This window comes from Strix uralensis, chromosome 1, assembly GCF_047716275.1.
Source record: "Strix uralensis isolate ZFMK-TIS-50842 chromosome 1, bStrUra1, whole genome shotgun sequence".
NCBI classification, from domain to species: Eukaryota; Metazoa; Chordata; class Aves; order Strigiformes; family Strigidae; genus Strix; species Strix uralensis.
Genome location: NC_133972.1, coordinates 19,815,499 through 19,838,124, shown reverse-complemented (window position 1 = coordinate 19,838,124; position 22,626 = coordinate 19,815,499). Strand labels below are relative to the sequence as shown.

Genomic DNA, 22,626 nt, shown 5'->3' with positions numbered 1-22,626 from the left:
AGTACTAATGGCTGGAGTTGTCTCTCATGATGTGGAATCTGTTTCCTGGGTTTCCTCACCCGTAGAAAAGACCAGATGTCTGTATCTGGGACATGTTCACTAGATGCAACCACTTCCCATCATGCAGAATTTTCATACTGTGCTGAGGAATCAATGAACCACAACTGGAGTGATACTGAGGAGGTGACATTATTTTAGTAAAAGAAAATTAACTTGCCGGTCATCGATCAGAAGCAACTTTTGTCTGAGGAGAAATGCAATGCCTGATGTTGCTACAGGGCAAGGCCTAGGAGACAAGGGCAAAAGGAGTGCTTGTTTCTTTCTGGTGGCATCGCTCTAATAGTGGAATTTCAAATACTGTCAAAAATGAGTTTGTAAAATGCTGAGCTACACTGCGCATTCCCTGCTGTAGCCTTCTCCTTTCTACACAACACACGAAGAATTTTAACTAGAAATTTGCTTTTGTTTTCTTGATCCAGTGTACTGTTTCCTCGAGATATTATCTGAACATAAAAAGTATGACGTCAATTGAGGTTCCAGAATTTCCAGTATGAAATGCATCTGCTGGAGGTTTTTATTTATCTTTTGTCTGCTTTTGAGTAGATTGAGCCAGATCAGTGTTTAATCATGATTAAGCCCATTGTAATCTCTGTTCTTTATAAAATCCCTCTCGAAGCAGAGCAGGTTGTTTATTTGTGAAAGGTTATCCCTGGGAGCTTTTCAGTGTTTGAAAGAGAGGTGCTGTTTTCCATTTGCAGGGTTAAGCATAGACACATCGCTTCTTGCTTGCATGGATATAAATATGTTTGTGTGTGCATTTGCTAGAACAGTTGGAAGTGACCTATAATATGCCTTGACATGGAGCAGCTGGTCACCCAAGGCCATTTGTCTGGCCCATCACCATTTGCTCTGTGAAAGCACCAAGTGACTGGTCATGCGGTCAACTTGGCCCTTGCAGGCAAACATTATTGCCTGTGTATAAGCTGACACTGGCATGGGAGCTACCATCAATGTCTCCTGAAGGAAGAGTAGGGGAGGACTGTTGACACCCCCCCTGCAGGGCAAGGGTCTACCACTGCTGTCTGAGCTCTGCAGCTACTGGGGTTGGATCACCTGGCATGTATCGCATCCAAAATATCCTGCACTGTTGCTGCTGTTCAGTTTTTTAGAGAGTGCAGTCACACAGCAGTCCCAGAGAAGGTAGGGAAGAACTGTTGTTATCTTTGATTTATGGAGGTGTGCTGGAGTTATAAGGAAATCACATGATTTTGGCAGAGTCACCTAAGATGACCGACTCCGGACAGAGTCGGGAAGTGAACCTCGGTCTCCTGAGTCCCAGGCACTCTTCTAACCCCAGGAGAGTCCTTCTTTGATGTGATTTTTTTTTTTTTACTGTAGCAGACGAGTATGCCAGAAATGCAGTTAGTTCAGGACTGAGTCTTTCTGTGCATATTTTAAAATGCCATAATCCTCCTGTACATTGTGAGCCCCATCTTGCAATCTTGCTTTGCTTTGGAGCTGTTGGTTAAAAAAGATTATAAGGCAAGTGGCAACAAATGACTTAGTTGCTGTAAATGAGTTATATTTACTGCCTGTTCTTAGAACTATCCTTTCCAGAAAGAGGTTGTTCCCTTTGAAACTTAAGTGCATTTGGATGTCCTCTAGAGTCAGATAAGGAAACAGCAGTCTCATTTTCAGAGAACAGGAAAAGGAGATGTAGACTTCACCACTGACTCAGTCAGGACTTTTGATCAGTCTCTTCCAGCCCTGTGGCTGCCCCATTTTCTGTTCCCCATTTCTAGAGAGGAGAGATGGAGTCAATTCTCTCGCCGTCTCCTTTGCCTAATTCAGCCTTGGGATGGTCTTCTGCATAATTCATCAGCTGAAGTAGGGCCTCCAGGGGTTCCTTCAGAGCCACTATGGAGTCAATGATTGACCACTCATAGTAAAAGGAGATTATTCCAAATCATCTAACTGGTTTTATTTTAATTCTTTTTCTCACTTTGTTCCCTACACCCTTCCTATATTTCCCTCACCTCTTTCCTTTGTCTTGCTTGTTTATCTGAGTATAGGTAATACTCAGGGGTGCAAAGTCTTTTCTTCAGACTTCGCCCCCTGGGGTCAAGAAATCTCAGGGTGAAGGGAAGCATAGCTGTTATTGTGAAGGAACAATTTTTGGCTGAGTGGAGCTGGAAACAATGCTGACACCATTTCTAATATGGCAGTCTTCTTTGGGATTATCCCATCCACTAAATTGACTTAGGAACCCTGCAGCTATATAGTGTTTGTCTCTGACCTTTCACTTCTTCTTCTCCTTTCAGTCCTCTAGGAGGGATCTAGATGGCTAGAAGTTTAAGGAGATGTATTGGTGGACCTTATGGCTCTGGCCAGCTCCATGATGATTTCAGTAGCTCTCTGCCGGGGACCTATGACTACTTTGTCTTTCCAGACCCCTCTACTACAAACTATGATCAAGTGGTTGGCAGCATTGGAAGCACAGGCTCTCATCTACCAGTATCTCTGGCGTCTTTGATCTTGGCTGGGTGTTTTTTCTCTTTAGTTGAATTGCCCATCTATTTTCTGATGATCAGTGGACTTCAATAAACAAAACATTAGAAGCCATGGTATACGCATCACAGGGAGCCATGGAGAACACAGGTTGCTCTTAAAATGATGTCCTTTAGGAGGTGCCCTCTTCTGCCCTAGAGCATGGCTGTGCCTTTCTGAGAAGTGGTGGTATGGAGACTGCTTGTTTTACTAGCTTGGCATTCTTTTGTGAAGCATCTAGTTTTATCCCTGAACAGAAGCCAAACTTACCCATTAGTAAAGTCATTCTGTACACTTCCAGAACAAGGGAAAATAGAAAATATGTGTTTACAAATGCTGGCATGTGTTTAGGTTTCATTTGTGGGTGGTAGAAGTAATAGGGGTCCTTAGTCAGTCCTTTTTCCTGGCTTTCTTCTAGAAGATGGCAGAAGGCAAAACAAGTTCATAGAACAGGACTAGTTCTGAATAGTCAGCACTTTTGGGGAAGGGTGGCGGTTTTTTCCTTTTTAATAGATTGACATAGCAGCAACAGTGCTTTAATGTCAGCCCAAATCATTTTCTTGTAGTTCATGAGGATTAAGTAATGCATATGCTCTTTATGGGGAGCCAGAGTCCATTGCATCTGTTAGAGCAGAACTTTGGTCAGGGTTAGAGGACAGTCCAGTAGGCTCTGTGGAGAGTGTGCTAGTAGGCAAAGACAGAAAACCATCTATTACTCATGCAAACCTATAAATAAAGAATCTGCTATTTCAGGGAGGAATCAGTGTCAAAATGCACTCTTTAAATTAGGGGGTAGAGGTGTGAAAAAGAGTGTAAGAAGTGTAAGATTTTTTTAAAAAAAGGTGAGATGACATGTGTTAATGCTAGCAGCCTGGAAGAAACCTCCTAATAATGAGCATCAGGAAAAAAAACCACAACTAATGGAATAGGATGTGAGACAGATTTAAATAACTTTACAGAAGGTGGCACAGTGTTCTGTATGGTGGTGTAATCAATGCCCGAAGGAAGAATAAATATTTGAGGCTGGCAATGGTTGTGAGTCATATTATATATTTTTCTCTTCCTCGTTTTTGTGTTCTCACCATGGGAAAGAATGCTTGCTCTAAGCAGAGATGTAAATCAGTTGGGGAAAACGGTAATACTAATAGTAGGAAAGAAATGGATGGAAGTAAAATGCCCAGCGAATAACTATTTTTGATGCAGGGCTTTGTAGAGGTGGCCAAGCTGTGATCTTGTAATAAGGAGGGCTGTGTCTTTTTCCTTGTGACACAGCAGTTTTCTTAACACACTTTTATACCTTCTCATACTGCACATCAGCACAGTCCCGTCTGTCTTTACCACCATGTATATGCCAGAGGGGCACAGTTTTTTTGAATAAAAAGCCCACAAAAAAATCCAACTCACTTAATGCCTTGTAAATGAGTAAATTTTTGTCATGCGAATGGAGAGACACCTAGTTATCTTACATGCTTAAGCAGCTTTCCTTGATTAATAATATTCAAAACTTGATTTCCCTGTTCCCTTTTGGTTTTGTTTGTTCTTTTGTATGAGCACATTTTTCCCCCCCACCTCTTTTCCTCTGGCTGAAAGCAACATGCAGGAAAGGAGATTCAGATGATGGCAAATCAATATAGCTCAGTGTTTGGTTTGTTTGGATTTTTTTAAATTGGTGAACAAGAAACTGTTTCTTACCACTTTTGGGTCTCATGTTTTGTAGAATGATTTTCTATTTGCTTTTCATATTGAGGGCTAGGTTCTGATAAACTGATTTTAATCTCATGCAGTTCCGGTCGTTAGTGGGTGAGTAAGGTTGTACTCACAGTGGTATGGTCTTAAACTGCACTGCAGAAATCGATTCATGTTTCATGAGAAAAGAATTGGGCCAGGGATTAAACAAAAAAAACAAACAAACAAAAAGATTTCCCAGGTAAGCTACTGACTCCTGGTTGCCCGGTGCCTTAGTTCTGGTCCAAAGGAGCACACAGCTTAGGTCTCAGAACATCTGCTGCACATCCAGGGCCGTGCAGCGCGGTGGCTGTAATGGATCAGAACAAAGTACATGTGCTCAGGCTCCACGTGCAGTAGCTCACTTTGTGCAAGACTTGGATCTCTTTGTGTCGGTCACTGCTTGAAGCAGTAGCTGTAATAACACATATAGTTGTATTTCTAAAATATCTGATGCCACATTGCTCTAATAATGTCAATTATATGTTCCCTAAGCATGCACCTGTGTTTCCAGAGAGGTGTATTTCTGGTGTCAGAAGTGGCAGCAAAATGAAACTTGTCTTCTTTCTTTGGAAATAATGAGTTGGGGAAAAATCCTTGGAAAAGCACCTGAGTATTTACAGCAGACAACATAGTAATGAGTAGATAATTCAGTGGTGGGATTTTAGCACAGCAAAACAGTTGAGCAGACTGTTTTATGACAATGTAGTGAAAGTGTTTGAACTCAACCACTCATGTCTCGTAAAAGCAGCTTGGTGAAAAAGATAGCCTCATAATCATGAAGGCTTCTTTTTATTCTTGTATCACATAAGTTCCCTTAACATGCAATTATTGCTGTTAATGATTATACTGCCTACTTTTGCAGAATAAAACACGCTCTTGAAAAGGCTTCAAGAATAAATTGCAAAGATTTGTGACCACCCTTGACAACCTCTTGAGTCTTAATTCCCATATTAAGTTTAAAAATTAAAAAAGTCCTTAAGGGTATGAAAAGAAGTAGTCAGGAAATGTCTTTGCAAAATTAGTCTGTCCCATGAAGTACAAGGAAAAAGCTCAGCTTGTGAATGGAAACATGAGTAGTTTATGAACCCAGAAAATTCTCCTATCCGGAGGTTGGCAAATATGGGTGCTCTCTTCCTTAGGGGAAGGGTGGCATAGATTTCCACCAAGGATCTGTGAAGACAACTTCCTATCAAATGGCAAACTGGCTGAAAGATGTTACATATCCCATTTTGACAATAGGTAGTTGAGCGTCCCATAATTCTTCAATAGTGGCCCCAGAACTTAAAATGTGTTAGTGGAGTTATTGCATTGCCTCTTTCAGTTGTTGTTTTGCTGCTCTGCACCAAAGATTTCCATGTCTTCCTTTTGAAGATATAAAAAGACATTGTTTATATAAATAATCACTTTTGTTTAGGAAGAAGGTAGGAAAACATGGCGGTGAATGATCTGCATTGTTGTCCCAGGAACACTCTTGATTAAAGGCGAGCAGAGAACTGGGTTTATGGGCTACAATCTGGTTTTTTAATCATATATTCAAAGATAAAGAAAGTAATTTCCTCTTAGATATTACAAAGAATTAAGCAGTTGGGTGGCTGTGGTGAGCTGTAATTCATATGGGAGGGCAGTGTAGAAACTCACTGCTAAAACTTTCCAAAATAAGTACTCTAAATGGAAAGCAAATAACTTGGGAGTGCAAACTTAGGCTCCTACCACTCCCCAACTGATCCTGTAAAGCCTGACTTAAAAAAAAATCTGATTTGATTCAGACAGGTTTGTATATGGAAACAAATCATTACATATTTTTGATAATTGAGATAATGCTAAGCTTATCAACATAATTATTTCCCTCACATTCATGAAGTACAATGGGTGTGTAACAGAGCAGTGGCAGGAGAGAGGCGTGTGACCAGCTGGGTTCACATCCACGGGCCAGTTCAAAACAGGGCCAAGCTCATGAAGGGGCTTAGATCCATGACGCAGGAAATGATTCCTTCAGTTTGAAAAACTTTCCAATCCTGCCAAGCATCCTTTAGCTGCTACCTAACCCCAGGGGTGCCTAAATGACCGAGTCCTCTGATGCTTTGCTTTCACAATCTTCAGGTAAGCGGAGCAGCGCCTCTCTGCAGACCCAGAATTAGACCCATCTGAAGCAGGCAGAGCAGACTTGGACAACTTAGTTTGTCGCCTTTGCATAGTTGGGCTTCAAAAATAAGCCTTCCTCATCCTATCTCCTCTGAGGAGCTCAGTCCCAGAGGTTTCCTTTTTTAAGTATTAAGTTTAGAACTGGTGTTTGCAGCAAAGCTGGGAATTTGGGTCACCACATGGCTGCTGGGAGGCGAGGCTGCCGTACGGTAAATGTTTGCTCTCCGGTCCATAACATGGTGCCAGGAGCACTCATTTAGGAGCTCAGTGAGAATCTGATTCTCAGAGGAAGGAAATCCTTCCTCTGTGGGTGTCTGTCTGAATTACTGGGCTGCTCTTTAAGAAGCAGAAGCAGCACATTTTCCAGGAAAAAATGAGTCCTGCTCGAGTTGATGAAGAAGCTGTAGATGCCTGCAGATGGACCAGGATTTGGAACCCCAAGATGCATGCACATTATCCCAACAGATGAGCTTTGTATGTCTGTAGCGTGCAAAGGCACACAGAGGTGATGACTGGGCCTGTAGGTGCTGTATTGTTTCTGAAGACAGACACTGCTTGAGGATTTGGCTGTGCTGAAGGGCTCTGACTCAGTTTTGCTGCTCACAATGAGTTTATAGAGCTCTTAGAAGGATGTGTTAGATAATGTTTGTGAAGAACGTGGAGGATGGCAAGGATTAATTTGGTCATCAATCTGAATGTTTTGGTTTAGCTCTAGGAACAACAAACCAGTACATAAAGGATGGGAAGGTATTGCCCCAGGCCTCGATGACCCAGTGCAAGCAGGACACGCTAGCGTGGCAGAAGGGGCAGATAAGCTTTCCAGGAGTAATTCAGTGGCTGCCGCACTTTCAGTAGATTGTTTCCTTATCTTTTCTTTTTCTTTTTTTTTTGTCCTAAATTTTATAATTTTTTTTTTCTTTCTTCAGCTCTAATGTCATTGTAGGATTAAGTACAATTATGTACCAGGGGGAGAACTAGAACACTTTTTCCAACACAAATGTATAGATATGGCTGAGACTGAAACTGATACCCTGGGGAGGGTTGTTCTCCTTTGAAAACACTCATAATTATCTGACTATCAGACCCCCATGTGCCTGCCAAGGTTATGTGCCTTTATGTAATATCAATACTTGAACAACACAAGCAATAAAAGTTATGCAATCTTTAATGAAGTCTTCCTAGAAGGAACAAGTTGAATGGGCATGTGAAAAATGTTGTATCTTAACATAGGGCCACCCTGACTTTCCCTCATGTTATTTGTATGGTTCCTCTGAATAGAGGTTGTGAGTGCATCCCCCATGCCGGTGGATGCATCTATTTCTTGCCTGTGTATTTTTTGGCTGCTTTTGCAAACAGGAAGCGGATCCACTGGAGGGAAAGACAAACAAGCAATGAAGGCCTGAGACAACACTGGTGTCAGTGGGAAATGGGATCCAACGTTGATTCTCTGTTTCAGGCTTTAGTCATAATAATACTTCCTTTCCTGCTGTTACATTTGGTTATAGGAGAATCCAGATGTAACTGAAAGGCCTGATGCTCCTCTGTGTCCCCTTCCTTGGTTGCTCCTGCCTGTGGGAAATGGATGCAGTGTTGTTCAGCTGCAGAAGTGCACTGAGCATCCTGGGCCCGCTGCGTCTTGCATCCCCACTGCCACGTGTGGCTGCACCTGGGCAACAGTCCTGAAGCCTTTGACCGTTCCTTACCCCTACCTCAATAGCCTGTTCAGTAAAATACCACACCCATAAATCTCTCTACCTCTTCCCCCCTACTCTGCCTCTTCCCCCCCACAAACATGATCTAAAAAAATGCTCTTCTTCTGGAGCATAGGTGTCAAATCAAGATGCTTTACTTGTAAACCAAAGCCGTTGATTTCAAGGTCTCAGAAATATTTGTAACTTTTCTGCTCCTGGCTTTTCAGGTCAGGCATCATTAGGGTGCACCAGCTGTAGCTGTGTCCTGTACGTGGTAGATTGGATTAGGATTACACATATTGGAGTCTGCTTTTTCAATTGGAAATAAAAGTACAGTCCACTCAGATGAATAAAGAAAAGAAAGGATAATGTGCATTTAATTCCAGGAACATGTTTTTTAGCTTTTACAATACCCAGTGATGGAACAGACAAGGTATATATATATAAAGGATGGATTAAAAAAGAGCAGTGCCAGATGGTCTTATGAAGCTACTGTCAATTTTGTTGTATCTTCTATCAGAAGTATATTAGATCATGTATCAGAATGGTAGTTTTATTGGAGAGGATTGGGGGGCTTCTCCTCAAGTGCCACTGCACAATTTACAAGGTATATCTTAGAGCTCTTCTGTCTACCCTTTACTGAAGCACCAAGTTCATCACTGGGAGATGCTCTGTAGCACAGAACAGCCCTTACCTTGGTGTTTTCCAGCCCAGATCCTCTGGCCCATGAACTACTACTAAGAGGTCCCTCAAATGTAACCAGAAAGTGAGCCCACTTACTGGAAGACTTAAATTGTTCATGCACAGGTACAGATTTCTACTTCAAGATTTATCCAGGATCTATATTTGAAAAAAAAGGTGGTTTAATTTTGACCAAATAATACAGTTCAACATCTTTTTTTTTCTCATCAGGGTCTTCTTTTCAACTATTGCCAGCTCTCACACTCAAACTCCAAGTTTCTTTCACCAATATGATGTCAAATCTTTACTAATATGACACCCCAACATAGCTGAAATGATAAAGAATCGATAGAAGTTTCATATGTCTCTGGTACTCATTAAAGCTGCTCCCTCTAGTGCCTGTTAAAAATAAAGGAATTGTGTATGTGTGACATTTAGAAATGAAATATTTATTACCTAGCTCTCATCTCTCCTCTTGGTTAAGAGGAACCAAAATCACCTTTACTTTGATGTTGTTGTTTACCTTTACTGCAGTGCTCTTTTCGCCTGAAAGTTTCTGTAGTTATTAATCCAAATGGACAGTTAATTGCTTTGAGTGCCTTTCTAATGTTCAGGCAATGATTACTGCACCAGGATGTACCATGCTGTAACAGCAGGGGCCTGGAAGCTCCTCCTCACTGTTCCTTCTCTTATCCTCCTTAGAGCCTCTGCTCTGACTCCAGGTTTGAAATGCAAGTGTCCTCCAAAGAGGAATCACTGGCTAGTAAGAAATGTGTAATTTATTAAGCCCTAAGACGTTGTTTTCCTGGGTCACATTTGGTTTCCTCAGGGTTTAGGAGTAGTGCACCCTCTTTTTGAGCAAAAGATGCTCACCTTAAGGGAGGTTGCTGGCTCGATGTGGTGCCCTGTGCTGGTATTACAGGAGTAACACTTGACAGGCAAGGATGTTCATCACAAAGTGGTGTCGTCATCTGGAAGAGGTGACCCTGCTGTGCCTGGTTTGGGACTGGCTGCATAAATAGCACCCCAAAAGAAAATAAAGATTAACCAGGGCATCCTGATGAACAGGAGGTGGTGAGATCTGCTCGTGGGCTACATCAGGGTGCTCACTGGCAGCTCTCCTAGTGTGCAGAGTTACTGCACAGGAAGAGATTTAACTTAATGCACAAATTAGATGCTCTTGCTAGCCATGCTTTGAGTGTCTTGGGGAGGCAGGTAGGTGTGTTAGGGAGTCTGTTACTCCCTTATGATCTCCAGCATGTGCCAGCCCAGCATATGTTCTTCTCCCTGCTCCCAAATTAGTCCAAGACCCCTTGCCTTTCCCTCTCCAGTCTCTCCTCAAATGTGCGTTTCCCCAGCTTCTTCCAACTGCCCTCTGTACTTCTCCAGTGTCAGTCATAAGCTCATTCTTGTACCCATCTCTGCTTCTGGAGGAGCTGGGAACAACAGGCACCAGCTCCTTATCAGGGTGGACAAAGAGCAATTACATCTTTGGATCCACCCTTCTTGGGAAAATGACATGTTGCTGATGAGCAAAGGCGACAGGGCTTGTCCCAGTTCCTGGGGTGGTGGCCCTTGCTGGCGCCTTGCAGGCCATATGGGGGCAATGGGCAGGTACCTGGCACAAGTGGGTTGACTTCTCAAGAGCACAGGCTGCTCTTTGCCTAGAACACACATGGAGCCTGGTGCTGCTGTGCTCCTGCTCCCTGGCAGCACCACCTATCCCACAAAAAACAGCACCCAGCTGCAAGAGACCGTGGTGGCATAGGTGGCATATGGGGCATCCTCATAAATAAGCCCTGGTGCTGTTGGTATTATTGTATGCGTGTGAGTTTTGACTCGGTATGTGTAGGATTTAATGAAGAAGCTGATTGAATTTCAGGAAACTTGAAGCCTGAAAGGTTCTAGAGAAAAACAAAACTAGAACTTTTTCCCTTAGGAGGATTTTGGGAAAAAAATATTGTTCTGATTGATTGAGACTTTAATTTTGATTTTTCTTTACCACCTGAAGAACTGCCCCTCGAAGGGATTGGCGTAGCTCTAACTTAGTTTTACAAAGGAGGAAAGGCATCTTTTTCATTCCAGTGCGGGCTAGGAGCTTGTCTGTATGTTTTTACTGTATGAGAGAAAGTGTAATGTTGTTTGACATTGGGTTTTGTGGGCAGAACAACATGATTTGAGAAATGCCCGTCTCACTTCAGCAAAAAAAACATGACCTAAGCAAGTATCCTGTCACAGCTTCAAAATCTGTGTGCCTGTAAGCCCTGGAAAATGGGCACAGATTAAAGTCAGCTGCTGTAGGCCAAGCTCTCTGTTGTTGCAGCCTCACCCAGAATGGGCTGATGGCTTTTTTCTGGACAAACCATGTAATCTTATTTGTCATCTTTTTGTTTGAGCAAAGTTAAATCAGTGCCTTAAAAAAAATTCAATTTGGAGGTAACAAAATATTCAAACTAGTTGACTGCAGATGCTCTTTTTAATAAAGTCATGGTTTCTGTAGGATTTATTCAGCCCTGTCGTATACTTTGGGCTGGCTGAACTTTCTAGGTATCTGCAACCCAGAGATAAGTTAACTCTTTTGTCAGGTTACAGTTGAACTCCTAATTTCAACATTTTTTTTTCCTGATTTAAGTTATTTAAATATTAGAAAACTCATTCACCATATTCACGCTGTTTAAAGTCATCAGAATGACATCAGGAATGAATAATTGTTGCTGCTGTGATTTATTGTGTTTATTAAGGTAGCACCTGGCAATCAGTCAAGAGCAGAGCTCTGTTCCCAGGCTGTGCAAACACCCTGCGTGCCTCCTCGTTTAATAAATCAGCCCAGCCCTAGCACTGCCTGAAGGTATATAATGGACAATAACGCTGTATGTTAATGCGGCACCTTGAATAAGAAGTCCCAGCCAATCTCTGCATTTCAGAAAACTGTTTTAAAAGGTGTGCCAAGCATTTTTTCTTCGGGTGTTGCAACCAAAATGACTCTCAGCCTTCCACTGCAAAAAGGGGTTTGCTGGGTTGCTTGTATCTGAGAAGTCAATGCTTACAGCTTCAGCCTCCAGGATACTGAACTCACAGACAAGGCAGTTAGTGAAGGAGCAGGGTTTGTTTTTATTTTTGAATCAAAAGATAAAGTAAACATCAGAATAGCTGTCCCATTATTTTACTGATACCCACATAGGAAACACTTATATCTGTGCCGCTCTTCAAACTGTGTTTGGCATGTCCCACTGCAAAGAGTCACTGTGTACAGGAGGTTATTGTTTGCCCTGAAAATCCTTTTTCATTAAATTGCTGCTTGATTTGGAGGGACATTCCAGATACAAGATTTTGTCTGAGGATACTCTTTCACTGTGAAAACCTCTGCATTTCAGTGCAGTTTCTCCAGTGTCAGATATAACAAAATGATGCGCAGTGACCGTCCCTGTTGCTCTTTTGTGGTGATTACTTTTTGCCAGCCCCTTTCCCCGCAGCCCGAGCTGCTGCACACAGGCCCTTCTGCGTGGCTGGGGCGTTCAGCTGCCACCTCTCCCTGCCAGCCTCCAGCCCAAGTCTGACAGGACCTGGCTTTGCAAAGGGCTGTAGCTCCTCCTATTAAGCTTTATTTTGAAAATCCTGGCAAAAAGTAGTCCATATTGTCTGCATCTAGGGGTTTCAGATTCCAGATTTTCCAGGGCATAGAGGGGTTTATTATTATTATTATTATTATTATTATTATTATTATTATTATTATTGTTTTTATTATTTTGTATTTTAATTTGAGGATGTTACCCAGGTGGACCTGGGGGCTTTTCATGCTGTCCACAGCTACAGTATCCCAGATCTGTTGGGCATTAGGGTGCACCCTCCATATCTCTGGATGTGTAAAGGTGTCCCAGTGCTGTGGCTGTACAGCAGTGTCCAGGAGGACGAACGCCTCTGGGGAGCATCAGAAGGATCTGCTTGGTCTGTGGGCAAGTGTGCAGCCAATTCCTCTGTGCACAGGGAGTCTCAAGAATGTGTCCCTGGTGTAAAGTCAGAGCAGTCTTAACCCCAAAAATCCAGCTATTGAGCTTGGCCTACACCCTTCCTCTTGTGTTGTACTGGTGGCCTCAGTGTTGGAGTGGAGCCAGCCACGCTAGGGGGGCTTCCAGCCCCCGGGGAGGGTTCGATACAGTGCAGTCAGCATCTTTGAAGGCAGCACAGAGGAAAACCAGAGAACACAGCCTCTGCTCCACAGTGTCTCTTACCAATGCCTTGCTACATGCTTTATTTGCTATTTTTCAAAAACCCTACAAAGCTGATCTTTTTTTTTTCCCCTTTCCTCTCTCTCTAGTTTTGTATGGAGCTGAACCAGCCGACACTGCCAAACATCCGCAAGTGGAAGGGCCCTAGAGGATGTTGGAAGGGTGTTGTTTCCGAAAAACCCTCAGGCCAGCTACACAAGGTACATTAATCCCTAGGTCTGAACTTTGGCTTTGCTTTTTTTTTTCCCCTCTAACCAAGGACATAGTTTGAACGTTTAAGGCAAAACTTTTTGCAAATCTTTTTTGTCAAGGTTTGCATCTTTTGTTTTTTAATCTGTCTGTTCCTATATCTTTCAGTTTGACTGTGCAATTTATTTTTTGGAAGAATTATTTTCCTCAGCCTGTGGCACACTTGTAAGGAGGAAGGTGTGTGCATTTAGGGGAGGTATGGTAGATAAAAGCAGAACTATAGAAGAAAGGCTACACGTTAGGACAAGGAAAGAGTCCTTGGTTTTGCCCCTGGCAGGCTGCAGTACTTCTGAATTTTTTTGTGTTAGTCACGTGAGCTTATTCTCTAGTGCACCACTGACTGGCATTCGGAAAGGGTCCTCGTTTTCCTAGTTTGCAAGTGAAGACCCCACAGAGGGGCTGTGCAGCCTGCCATCCTCATCTGGAAGAGGACCTTGTCTCACACATTCCCCAAAGTGTTCTTCACGGGTGTTTGAAATGCTGTGGACTCTGTTTGAAATCTGCACCGTGCTGCACTCGGCTTTTCCCTGCAGCATCTTCTGTGGTGGGAGTATAGATAAGTACTGCAGTGAGGTACTAATTTATACAGTGGTGATCACTGCAACTGCTACCCTTGACAGTATTCAAGGTATAGCTACATTGGGCTGGACACCACTAGCGGTGCCCAAAAGCAGTCTCTCCCAAGGGAAGTCTCTCTTTTTTTCCCTTTAAAGGGACTAATGAGTTTTCAGAGCAAGGTCCTCCTTTGGTCAAGCCTGCTGTTGCTTGAACAGGATCATTCTCATGATGCAGTTATTGCAGCATGGGTGTTGTGGGGTAGAAGCAGAAACCAAGACCTCTCATGCAATGAATGGTGCCTAGCAGTACATAGGGCTGTCTTCATCTATTCTGAGCACTGTCCTTATTAAATATGTGCCTGCAGTTGTATCCCATAATCACGCAGCTTAGAATCCACATTTGCTTAATTTGGCTTTTCCAAATCAGGTTGCACCATCGTTCACTGGTTTTGAACTGATGTTTTGGGAGGTGCACATCCTTTTGTTGCCCTTCTGAGTAAAACCCAAGAATGAGAAAAAAACCAAAAACCAAACCAAAACCCGCCACCTGAGCAGCACAAGGATTGGGCTATAGCTCCACTAGAAAGACATGGGAGGGTCTGAATGTGTCCAAAGTTTAACACAGTTCACACTTAATTCCAATGCAGAATGCAAATTCTCTTCAGGACATTTTTATTCCTGGCTGAAATTTTCCTTTGGGATCTCTTGTTAGGTCAGATCATTAAAATACTGAATTTAAAAAGTTGTCAAAGTTGTTGAAGTTGTTCCCTCCTCCTTTTCTTTTTTTCCCAAGAATTATTAATAATTGTTTCAAGAGTTTCTATGTTAAATCCAGAGTCTTTAGTCAGTTCTTTTTTGAGCTATATTTCCAAAGATAACAATGAAAGTTTTGACTATGGGCTGAGAAAATAAAAGTCATCATCTACTTTGTTTTACTGGTAGGAATGTAAGGATGAATGGTTCCCAAAATTGTGGGAGAAGTCTGTGGCTAAGCTAAGAATACAAATGTTATCTACTGACTCTTCCTTTTAGCTGCTTTAACCTGGCTGTGCTGGAGAACCCTCCACTAAGCCAGAAAGTCTCTTCTATCCCTTGGGTTAGTTAATGAGTCCTGCAGGTTTGAACACCGTGTACACAAATGCAATACAGTGAAGTAACGCAGTGTAATCCAGAGTATACAGCATCTTCAGCACAAGTTGATCTCAGGACGCTCTACAGGGCTAAATAATACAAAATGATGGATGGTGCTTCAAGCTCGTGCTTCCACACGTCCCAGGCATCTGGCCTTCAACCATGCAATGACTTTTGACCACCATGTTGGTGTGAAATCTGGAGCCAGGGAATAGTGAACAGCTGTTGACAGCAGTTTTATTCTTCCATGTCCTTTCCTATAGTGGTTTTCAGACCTTAGACTTCCAACAGGTGGAATAATTTTGTTAGTATTGTAAAGGTGAGTTATCTAAAGAAGCTACCAAAGGATTTTAGACAACCTTAATACTTCCTTTCAAGGCTCACGGGAAGTCAGCAGAGCAGATAATGCTTGTTTATTGCAGTCGAAATGGAAAAAACTCTTCCTTGTGATGGATTTAACTAGGATTTGTTAAGGGAAGCGGGTTTGAATGATACCAAGGAAAATGGTGTCGGGGTGATGGGAGGAGAGGCTAACAGGCTTTGAACTAGATACCACTGCTGGTGTGACCAGGGCAGGCAGCTTTCTGAAAATGCCAATTCCACATCCCAGAGTAATCAAAAAAACCCATGCAGGATGATAGAAACAGAGCTGAAAGGAGCAGAGAGCTGAGCGTGAAAATATTTGAGCAGGAAAAGAGAGAAGATTGACAGGGCTGAGAGGTCTAGACCAGATTTTGTGCCAAGGGACTGAAGCAGCCTGGATATTTTTAGCTTGCGGGTGACAGAAGTCTGTGAGATGGTGTACAGCGTGAGGAGAAGGAACAACTGCGCTCAGCATCCTCTGCCGCAAGCCATAGCAGTTGCCCAGTGAGACCACGAGGCACTGAGCTCAGGGTTAGACAAACAGTCCTAGGGATAATGAACTACCTTGTTACTGACCAGGCTCAGAAGAATCCGATGTCTTGCCTAGACTAGGAGGAAACGAGGAGACCGTATCAGCACAAACATGTGCACGAGAGGCGGCATCTTTATTTCACCCCTGCCGTGGTCCTGAACACGCTCTACCTGTATACAGTAGAACAGCTTATTAAATCCTTGACTGGATTGAGCAGTGCTAAGGCTACCTGGGTGTCCGATAGCCAGTGTACAGGTGTGAGGGGCTGCGAGTAGCCAAGCAATATGTATTTCAGCTTGGCATGCTCAGTTTTCAGTTGGGCTGCCCAGGGAGCGTTCCTCCCCTATCTGGTAGGGCTTTTGCCTGGGGTGGGATAAAGAAGCATTTCTACCTGTTTCTTTATCTCCAACTGATAGCCTAGGATGCTGTTTCTCCTTTATGCTTGTGCACAGCGAGTTGGGCATCCTGCCCTCAGCAGGCGCCAAGCCGGGATATAAAACTGCATCATCTTTTACTGCCTCTGCGTGTTTTGGGAGTGATGTATACCACTGCCACTCCCAACAGTGGTACTGAAACTTGCAGGTGAAAATTTCACCTAGGGGGCTGAATTTGGACAGAATGTTTTGTTTTTACCTTCTTAACTATTATCTCTTCTCTGTTTTTTTTTTTTCTTTTAAACTCCAGGGAGTTGAATATTCTGGCTTCCTCTGGGATACAACAGCTGGTATTGAACTGAAAGATGCTTTGTCTCAGGAGAGTGCACAGACTAATGGCAATGGGAAGCACTCATATCCTCACCCGTATCTTGCACATTTCAAGGTAACTGCCGTTGCACCAACCGACGCTTGCAGAATTGAGTTTTTATTAAAAAACTGGGGTAAGAAGCTGAAAAGACACACAGTCTTCTAACAGATAAAACTTTGCATGAGGCTCTAATCCATCTCATCACTTCAGCACTCTCTCATGGCTTGATTATGGGTCAAGGCCATGAGACACACCCATATAGGGTCTTTATGAATATGGCAGATCACCAGAATCAGTCCTTTCCTTAGCTTCTGTGGGAGCAAACCCTGCCACAAGGCAGCATTCGGGCACATGAGGGTTGGTGGATCTTCAGTAGCATCCACAGCCTCAGAGAGTGACAGAAGTCACCAGTCACCTTGTTCTGCTTTTACCAAATTAACACGGCAAGAACAAGGTGCGTATCCAGCAGCAGCCAGCCACAGGGCTCTGATTCTTGTCAGTGCCACAGATTGTGAGTGGAGAGGGGTAAGTGTAGTCAAAGTGGATCTATATAAATATAGAAGGCACAGTGCTCCTGAGGGATGCGGGATGATCTCTCGCATGTTGCTGGCATACTGCAGAGTTTCCATTTTAAATCTTTTTCACTAGGCTGAACCCGTCTAAAAGAACATCATGCATTTTGGAAACTGTTCTTGTACATATGCTTGAGTGAGCATACAGCCCCCTTCTCCGCACAGGGTGTGATGGAGGGGTCCAATTTGAGGAACCTGACATCTCTGGTAATGCTTTGAGAGAAGCATTAATAAAATAATTATGGATAAATTATTATTTATAATTAATATAAATCAATTAATAATGTAAACAGGTCAATATTAGGAGCAGGTATTACTCGTGCTACATGACAAAGTGAGTCCCAGAAGGTAAGCAGAAGACTGCAGGGAGCCAACAGCCCCTTTCAAGGTACATTAAGTTTCTTGGTTAGTCTCTGTGACAGGCCAGAGCTAGTCACAAGAGTCGTAATTAGCCCATGCAGTGACCACAACATTATTTGTAGCTTATTAACAACTGGTTTTGCATACGCTGATTTTCATAAACAGCCAGCTTCTTTCTGCAACCATGGTGGAAAGAAGCTGTTTGCTTATGAAGACCACTTTCCCCAGAACTGAAAGGGTGTCAGGTTATTGCAAACAGAGCTACAAAACGCCTTCCCCCTCTTCCTCCCAGAAACAAGACCAACCAAAACACACCACACAGATAGCGAAGCGAGGCCTAGTCACACAGATTTACTACCAAAAGTACTGGGAATAGGCATGTGGTTTTGCTTTGTGACCTCCTGTGTCCTGCCTGCCTGGCACCGATTTCTCCTCCTTCCTCCCCCAGGTTGGGATGAACGATCTAACGCTGGTTAACCTTCATCTGGCCTTGTCACCCTTGGCAGGAGAGAATACCGGGAAGAACCACGACAGCCACAAACTGGCAGCCTTTGCACAGACTTTGCAGGAGACTCTGAAAGGTATAGCATTTTTTTCCTGCCAGTTATCACATGCACGCTAGTCATCTTATCTAATCAAAAGGAATTTTAAAAAAAAAAAATCTGTCTCAGTGCAGGTTTCACAAATATCCTCATTAGCTTTGCATTGTTGTTACTGGTATTTGAATTTGAGTGATCCATAGCATGGCAAAGGTGCTTTTCCCCTGCTCATTGTCTTATAGTCTCTCCTAATTAGCACAAATAACACAGGGGATCCTACCAGCTTTCATTTTTTCAAATGAAGTTCCTTCTGATTTTATGCTAGTGTAAGAGTAAGTTCAGAAAAAAAAAAAAAAAAACAACAGACATCAGGGTTAAGACCTTATTGTAAGTACTTTGTGGAAATGACACCTACCTGATATCAGAAAAAAGCTTAATGGCTTTTTTCCAAAAGAAATATGTTCTATATATTTGGTTTTTAGGTAATTGTAAGCACATTGGAAAACCCAATGCAAATCAGGAGATGGCTGCTAATGAGAAAAGAGACCAAATCCTGCTTTGGTACCTGAGTGCAATATGCAGGATTATTTTGTTGATTCCAAAGAAGTTGCTCTGGTTTTACACCAGGATGAGGGACACCAGAATTTGGATCTGAACTTGAGCAGTGTAATAGCCAGCTGAATTTCTTTACTCATTTCAGAGAATTTGCTTCTTACTTTGGTGCTTGCAAATTAAATTCGATTTCCTACAAAGCAGAACAGCACGTTTCAGATTCTGAATGTTGCTGATCTTGTTGTAGGAATAGAAAAATCTAGCTCTTTGTTTACTGCTTAACAAAGATGCAAAAGGGTTACAAGGTTATATGCATGATGATTTTCAGCTTGGCCCAGTTTAGCAAGGTTGTTCACCTGGAAGCATTAATATCCCTCTTCTATAACACGAGATATTTGCAATTTTTATGCGTGTTCTATTGTTTTTCCTTTTGAGCTGCAAGAAGTCAGAGCTATTTTTAAGTGCTACTGATTTAAGTACTTGTCCACGTACCTTGAAATTGGAAGGGATGAAGGTAAACAAAAGGATCATTTGTTTAATCCCCAAAGGCTGAACCGACACACAGATAAATGTGTAGCTCTTCCAAAGTCCATTGAGTTGCATTTCCACTGCATCTAAATTTAGACTGTTGGCATTAGGGCTTCTCTTTATTTCATGTTTTTATTTTCATAGGGTAGGCATGTTACTGGAGCATGCTTATTCTTGGCTTAGTTTTTCACAAAAGAAGAGATTCAGATTCCTCTAAATTAGTGGGATGCAGGTCTTGTTTCCTAAACAAATGGTGGTACACATGTGTGACTTTGAAGTACTGAATTACCCTGCCAAAATGAATGTCATGCTTAAAATTACCACCGTCCTTCAATTTCTTCCAAATCAATCCATAAAATATGGGTAATAAGAACTGATTTGTCTGTGAGTACTGCAGTAAATTTGAGTTTCTCCTCACATTTTGCTAACAGACGTCTACTCTGTTATCTTTCATTCTTACGAAGAAGCATGTGAGCATCTGAGGAAATTTGGTTACTATCCGCAGTCTCCTGTAATGCAGAGCACTAGTGTCTCCCTATTTCTCCCATCAGACCAGTGGGTCCTGGCGCCTTTTTTCCATTCTTTCTTTCCCTTCAGCAGTACTGGAGAGACGCTGTGGCTGTTGGCTGCTCATGGCTAACTCTCTGCAGAGGCCCTTCTGCCTTCTCTCAAGAACTCCACCAGTTCGTTTTCAGTGTGGTGACCATGGGCAGTGCACAGATGCTATTCTGGATGTGCTGGTAGTGCTTGGACCCAGGGACCAGGGTGTTGGCTTAGTCATCTTCTCCCATCTGGCTTGGCCATACTCCACGGGTTACCCGTGCATCAGGCACTAGGCTTAGAAAACCTCTGAGAGGCGGTCGGGAGCCTCTTAGCAGCCAATGTACCATCACATCCTTCTTATCATCTGCTTCTCACTCTCTCCAGAAAGAATTTGGGAGTTTAAGGGTCTGTTTAATTCATGAGGGGACCCATTCAGGGCATGGGAAGGTCAGGGAGAGTGTTCTACTGATGTCTTTTTGGACTACCACCAAGCAAAGGAGGGCTTCCCGGTTCCTGCACGAAAGCAGATTTCAACACTGCAGACTTTCTGCAGGCACTGAAAGTCCCTCAGCTGATCATGTTGCACCCCAGTGCTCAGCCTCTGTGGCACAGGGCTGAGTTAAGGCAGGGCTTTGCTTTGCTGGCTGAGAGCCACCCGCAGACACTGTTAAAAGTCGCTGGTGCTTCAGTGAATTTGCAAATGCATTTGCAAAAAGCCCGGACTTTTTCCTCACCTAAAGACTTCTCCCTTGACAAGGGCGAGGTTGCTTTGAGACCGATGGCTGTGGACGTGTGTGGGAGCACCCCTAAGAGGTACCAGGACACACGGCTGTCTGCGGCGGGCTGTATGCCACGTCCCACCGGATGGAGGGTCTGGGTCCTTGTGGGACAGTGTAGTCTGTGGGAGGGCCCTCTGCAGCAGCAGATGAGTTGGTAAGGGAGCGCTTGCTGCTCAGTCCTGAGGAGAAGGAGGAACAAGCCCTGCCAGTCTCAAACTCTCATTCCCTCCAGAAGAGGAAAATCACATCACAGCACCAGTAGCATTATCTCCATTTTCTTTCCCTGCCCATCTGATTGTAACTGTGGACATCGTGACTGCAGTTCCCGATCAGTTATCATCCCTCGTTATGGGCAAGGGCATGAATTCTTCTGGAGCTTTTGCCGAGTTTGGCTGAGAGCTGTTGGGGCTGATCCGTGAGACCCCCAAGAGCTGCGGCTGCTGCGTGGCGGCTCTGCTCCCTGCCTCTGCTGAGGGGTGACCGATTAAGCGCAGTCACACACCTGGGAGGACCCAGGCAAGTTTACTTTCTTCCCTCCTGCTGCTTGATGTCTGTTGGGGTCTCAGGAGGCAGACGAAGCACGAAACCACTGTGCTGCCGTGTGTAGCATTGCTGTCGCAGGAGCTGGCAGAGGCAAGAGCAGTGCTGAGAGCAGGCCAGGACAAGGGGAAAGGAAGTTGGTGGCTATCTAGAAAATTGGTGTTGGCCTGCTTTTCCTGCTTAGTGCAGGGCTGCCCGGCCTTTTCCGCAGTGATTTTCAGTCATGGGGAGCCCCAGAAGCTCCTGTGAGAGGGAACCAGAAGCAATCCTTTCCATCCCCAGTGGCAAATTGGGTTTCAGCTTCTTTGACATAGCCCAGACTATTCTGTCTGTCGATTTTGTGCTCAGTTATGATTTTATGCTTAGTTATTCTGCATGCAAAAGTTTAAACAGGTGAAGAATGCAGTGATTGCCTCCCTGGGCATGCCGCAGGCTGATTTCTTACCTCCTTCTGAGCACACATCCAGGTGCTGGGTCTTTTAGCCTCTGCTATTTCTAAACTGTCCAGATCAGAGTAGTCAGTTAAAATTTTCACCCGTGAGTATGGTTTTTTCACAGATTTTTCATGTAAGGGAAATAGGCGTGCTGAAAGAAGTGCAAGTGTGAATAGGATAGGATAGGATAGGATAGGATAGGATAGGATAGGATAGGATAGATTTGATTTTGTGCAGGATTGAGATACTGCTGTTAAGATCCCTGCCTCTCTGTCATTTTTAAGCATCGCCCTCCAAGGATGTGCTCCAGAGGTTTATGTAATGATCTTTCCCCACTTATATGGCCAAGCTGAAGGCATGGAAGGAGCCGAGTGCTGCCTGGGCCATTAAGCAAGCATCAGTCCTGAAGGACCAAGATCGCATGGTTGCATTTCAGGCTTCCTGATCCTGCAAAGTGAGAGATCCTGTTTTTTTGCAATGAGATGTGTGCAAAACCGCCAGCTCCCAGCAAGCACTATCGTCCCATTAGACAAGCACTGATTTTTCGTTTGGGTTCTGATGGAGCTTAAAATAGCTCAGGTTCAGATTTGGGTTTTTTGTTTCTTTTAAAGGTGGGAAGGCCACTGTCATGAACACTTTATAGAATAATATTTAAACCTCATGTCAATTCCAATATGATTTGTGACTTGCAAAGGGTAGAGAAACCACAGATAGTTTTACTATCTTTTCATCACCCCTCTGCATCTTAGCAAGCAGCGTGTTTTGAAGGATTTGTTTTCGTAAATCATATGCTATCGATCTCGCTGCTGTCCTGCCCTTTCCCAGTTCATCTTTCATGCAGTGCAAGACAGCAGTGGAGATTTTGTTGTTGAACTTGCACTCCCTCTCCTGGCTGGCTACTTCTACAGCAACAGCACAAAACGAGGTTTATCCATGAGCATTAGGTATAGTAGAGCAATCCATCCGTCCACCCCGTCTCCTCCCACGCTTCAATCCCAGGAAGGAAAAAGCTTACAGGCTCTCATAGTTTCCTTCTCTGATGTCATCTTTGGGATAATTTTTTGGTTCATTTGTGCCATTGTAACATCTTCCTCCTTCTCCAGTACCAAGCTGTAACACAGCAACATCTCTGATCAGCTGTCAGCGTTCTTGAGTTTGTCTTATCAGACATTTCTGGCAGTGGTTTGA

The 22,626-nt window shown here is 43.5% G+C and overlaps 1 protein-coding gene across 1 annotated transcript in view; it reads left to right on the top strand.

Moving 5' to 3' along the window:
• The window catches only part of EEPD1 (endonuclease/exonuclease/phosphatase family domain containing 1), a 69,386-nt gene that overhangs the window by 45,047 nt on the left and 1,713 nt on the right, over positions 1-22,626 (top strand). The window contains exons 3-5 of the mRNA XM_074858534.1: positions 13,105-13,215; positions 16,532-16,666; positions 17,972-18,104. Coding sequence (XP_074714635.1) covers positions 13,105-13,215; positions 16,532-16,666; positions 17,972-18,104 — 379 coding nt within the window. The remainder of the gene's footprint in view (positions 1-13,104; positions 13,216-16,531; positions 16,667-17,971; positions 18,105-22,626) is intronic.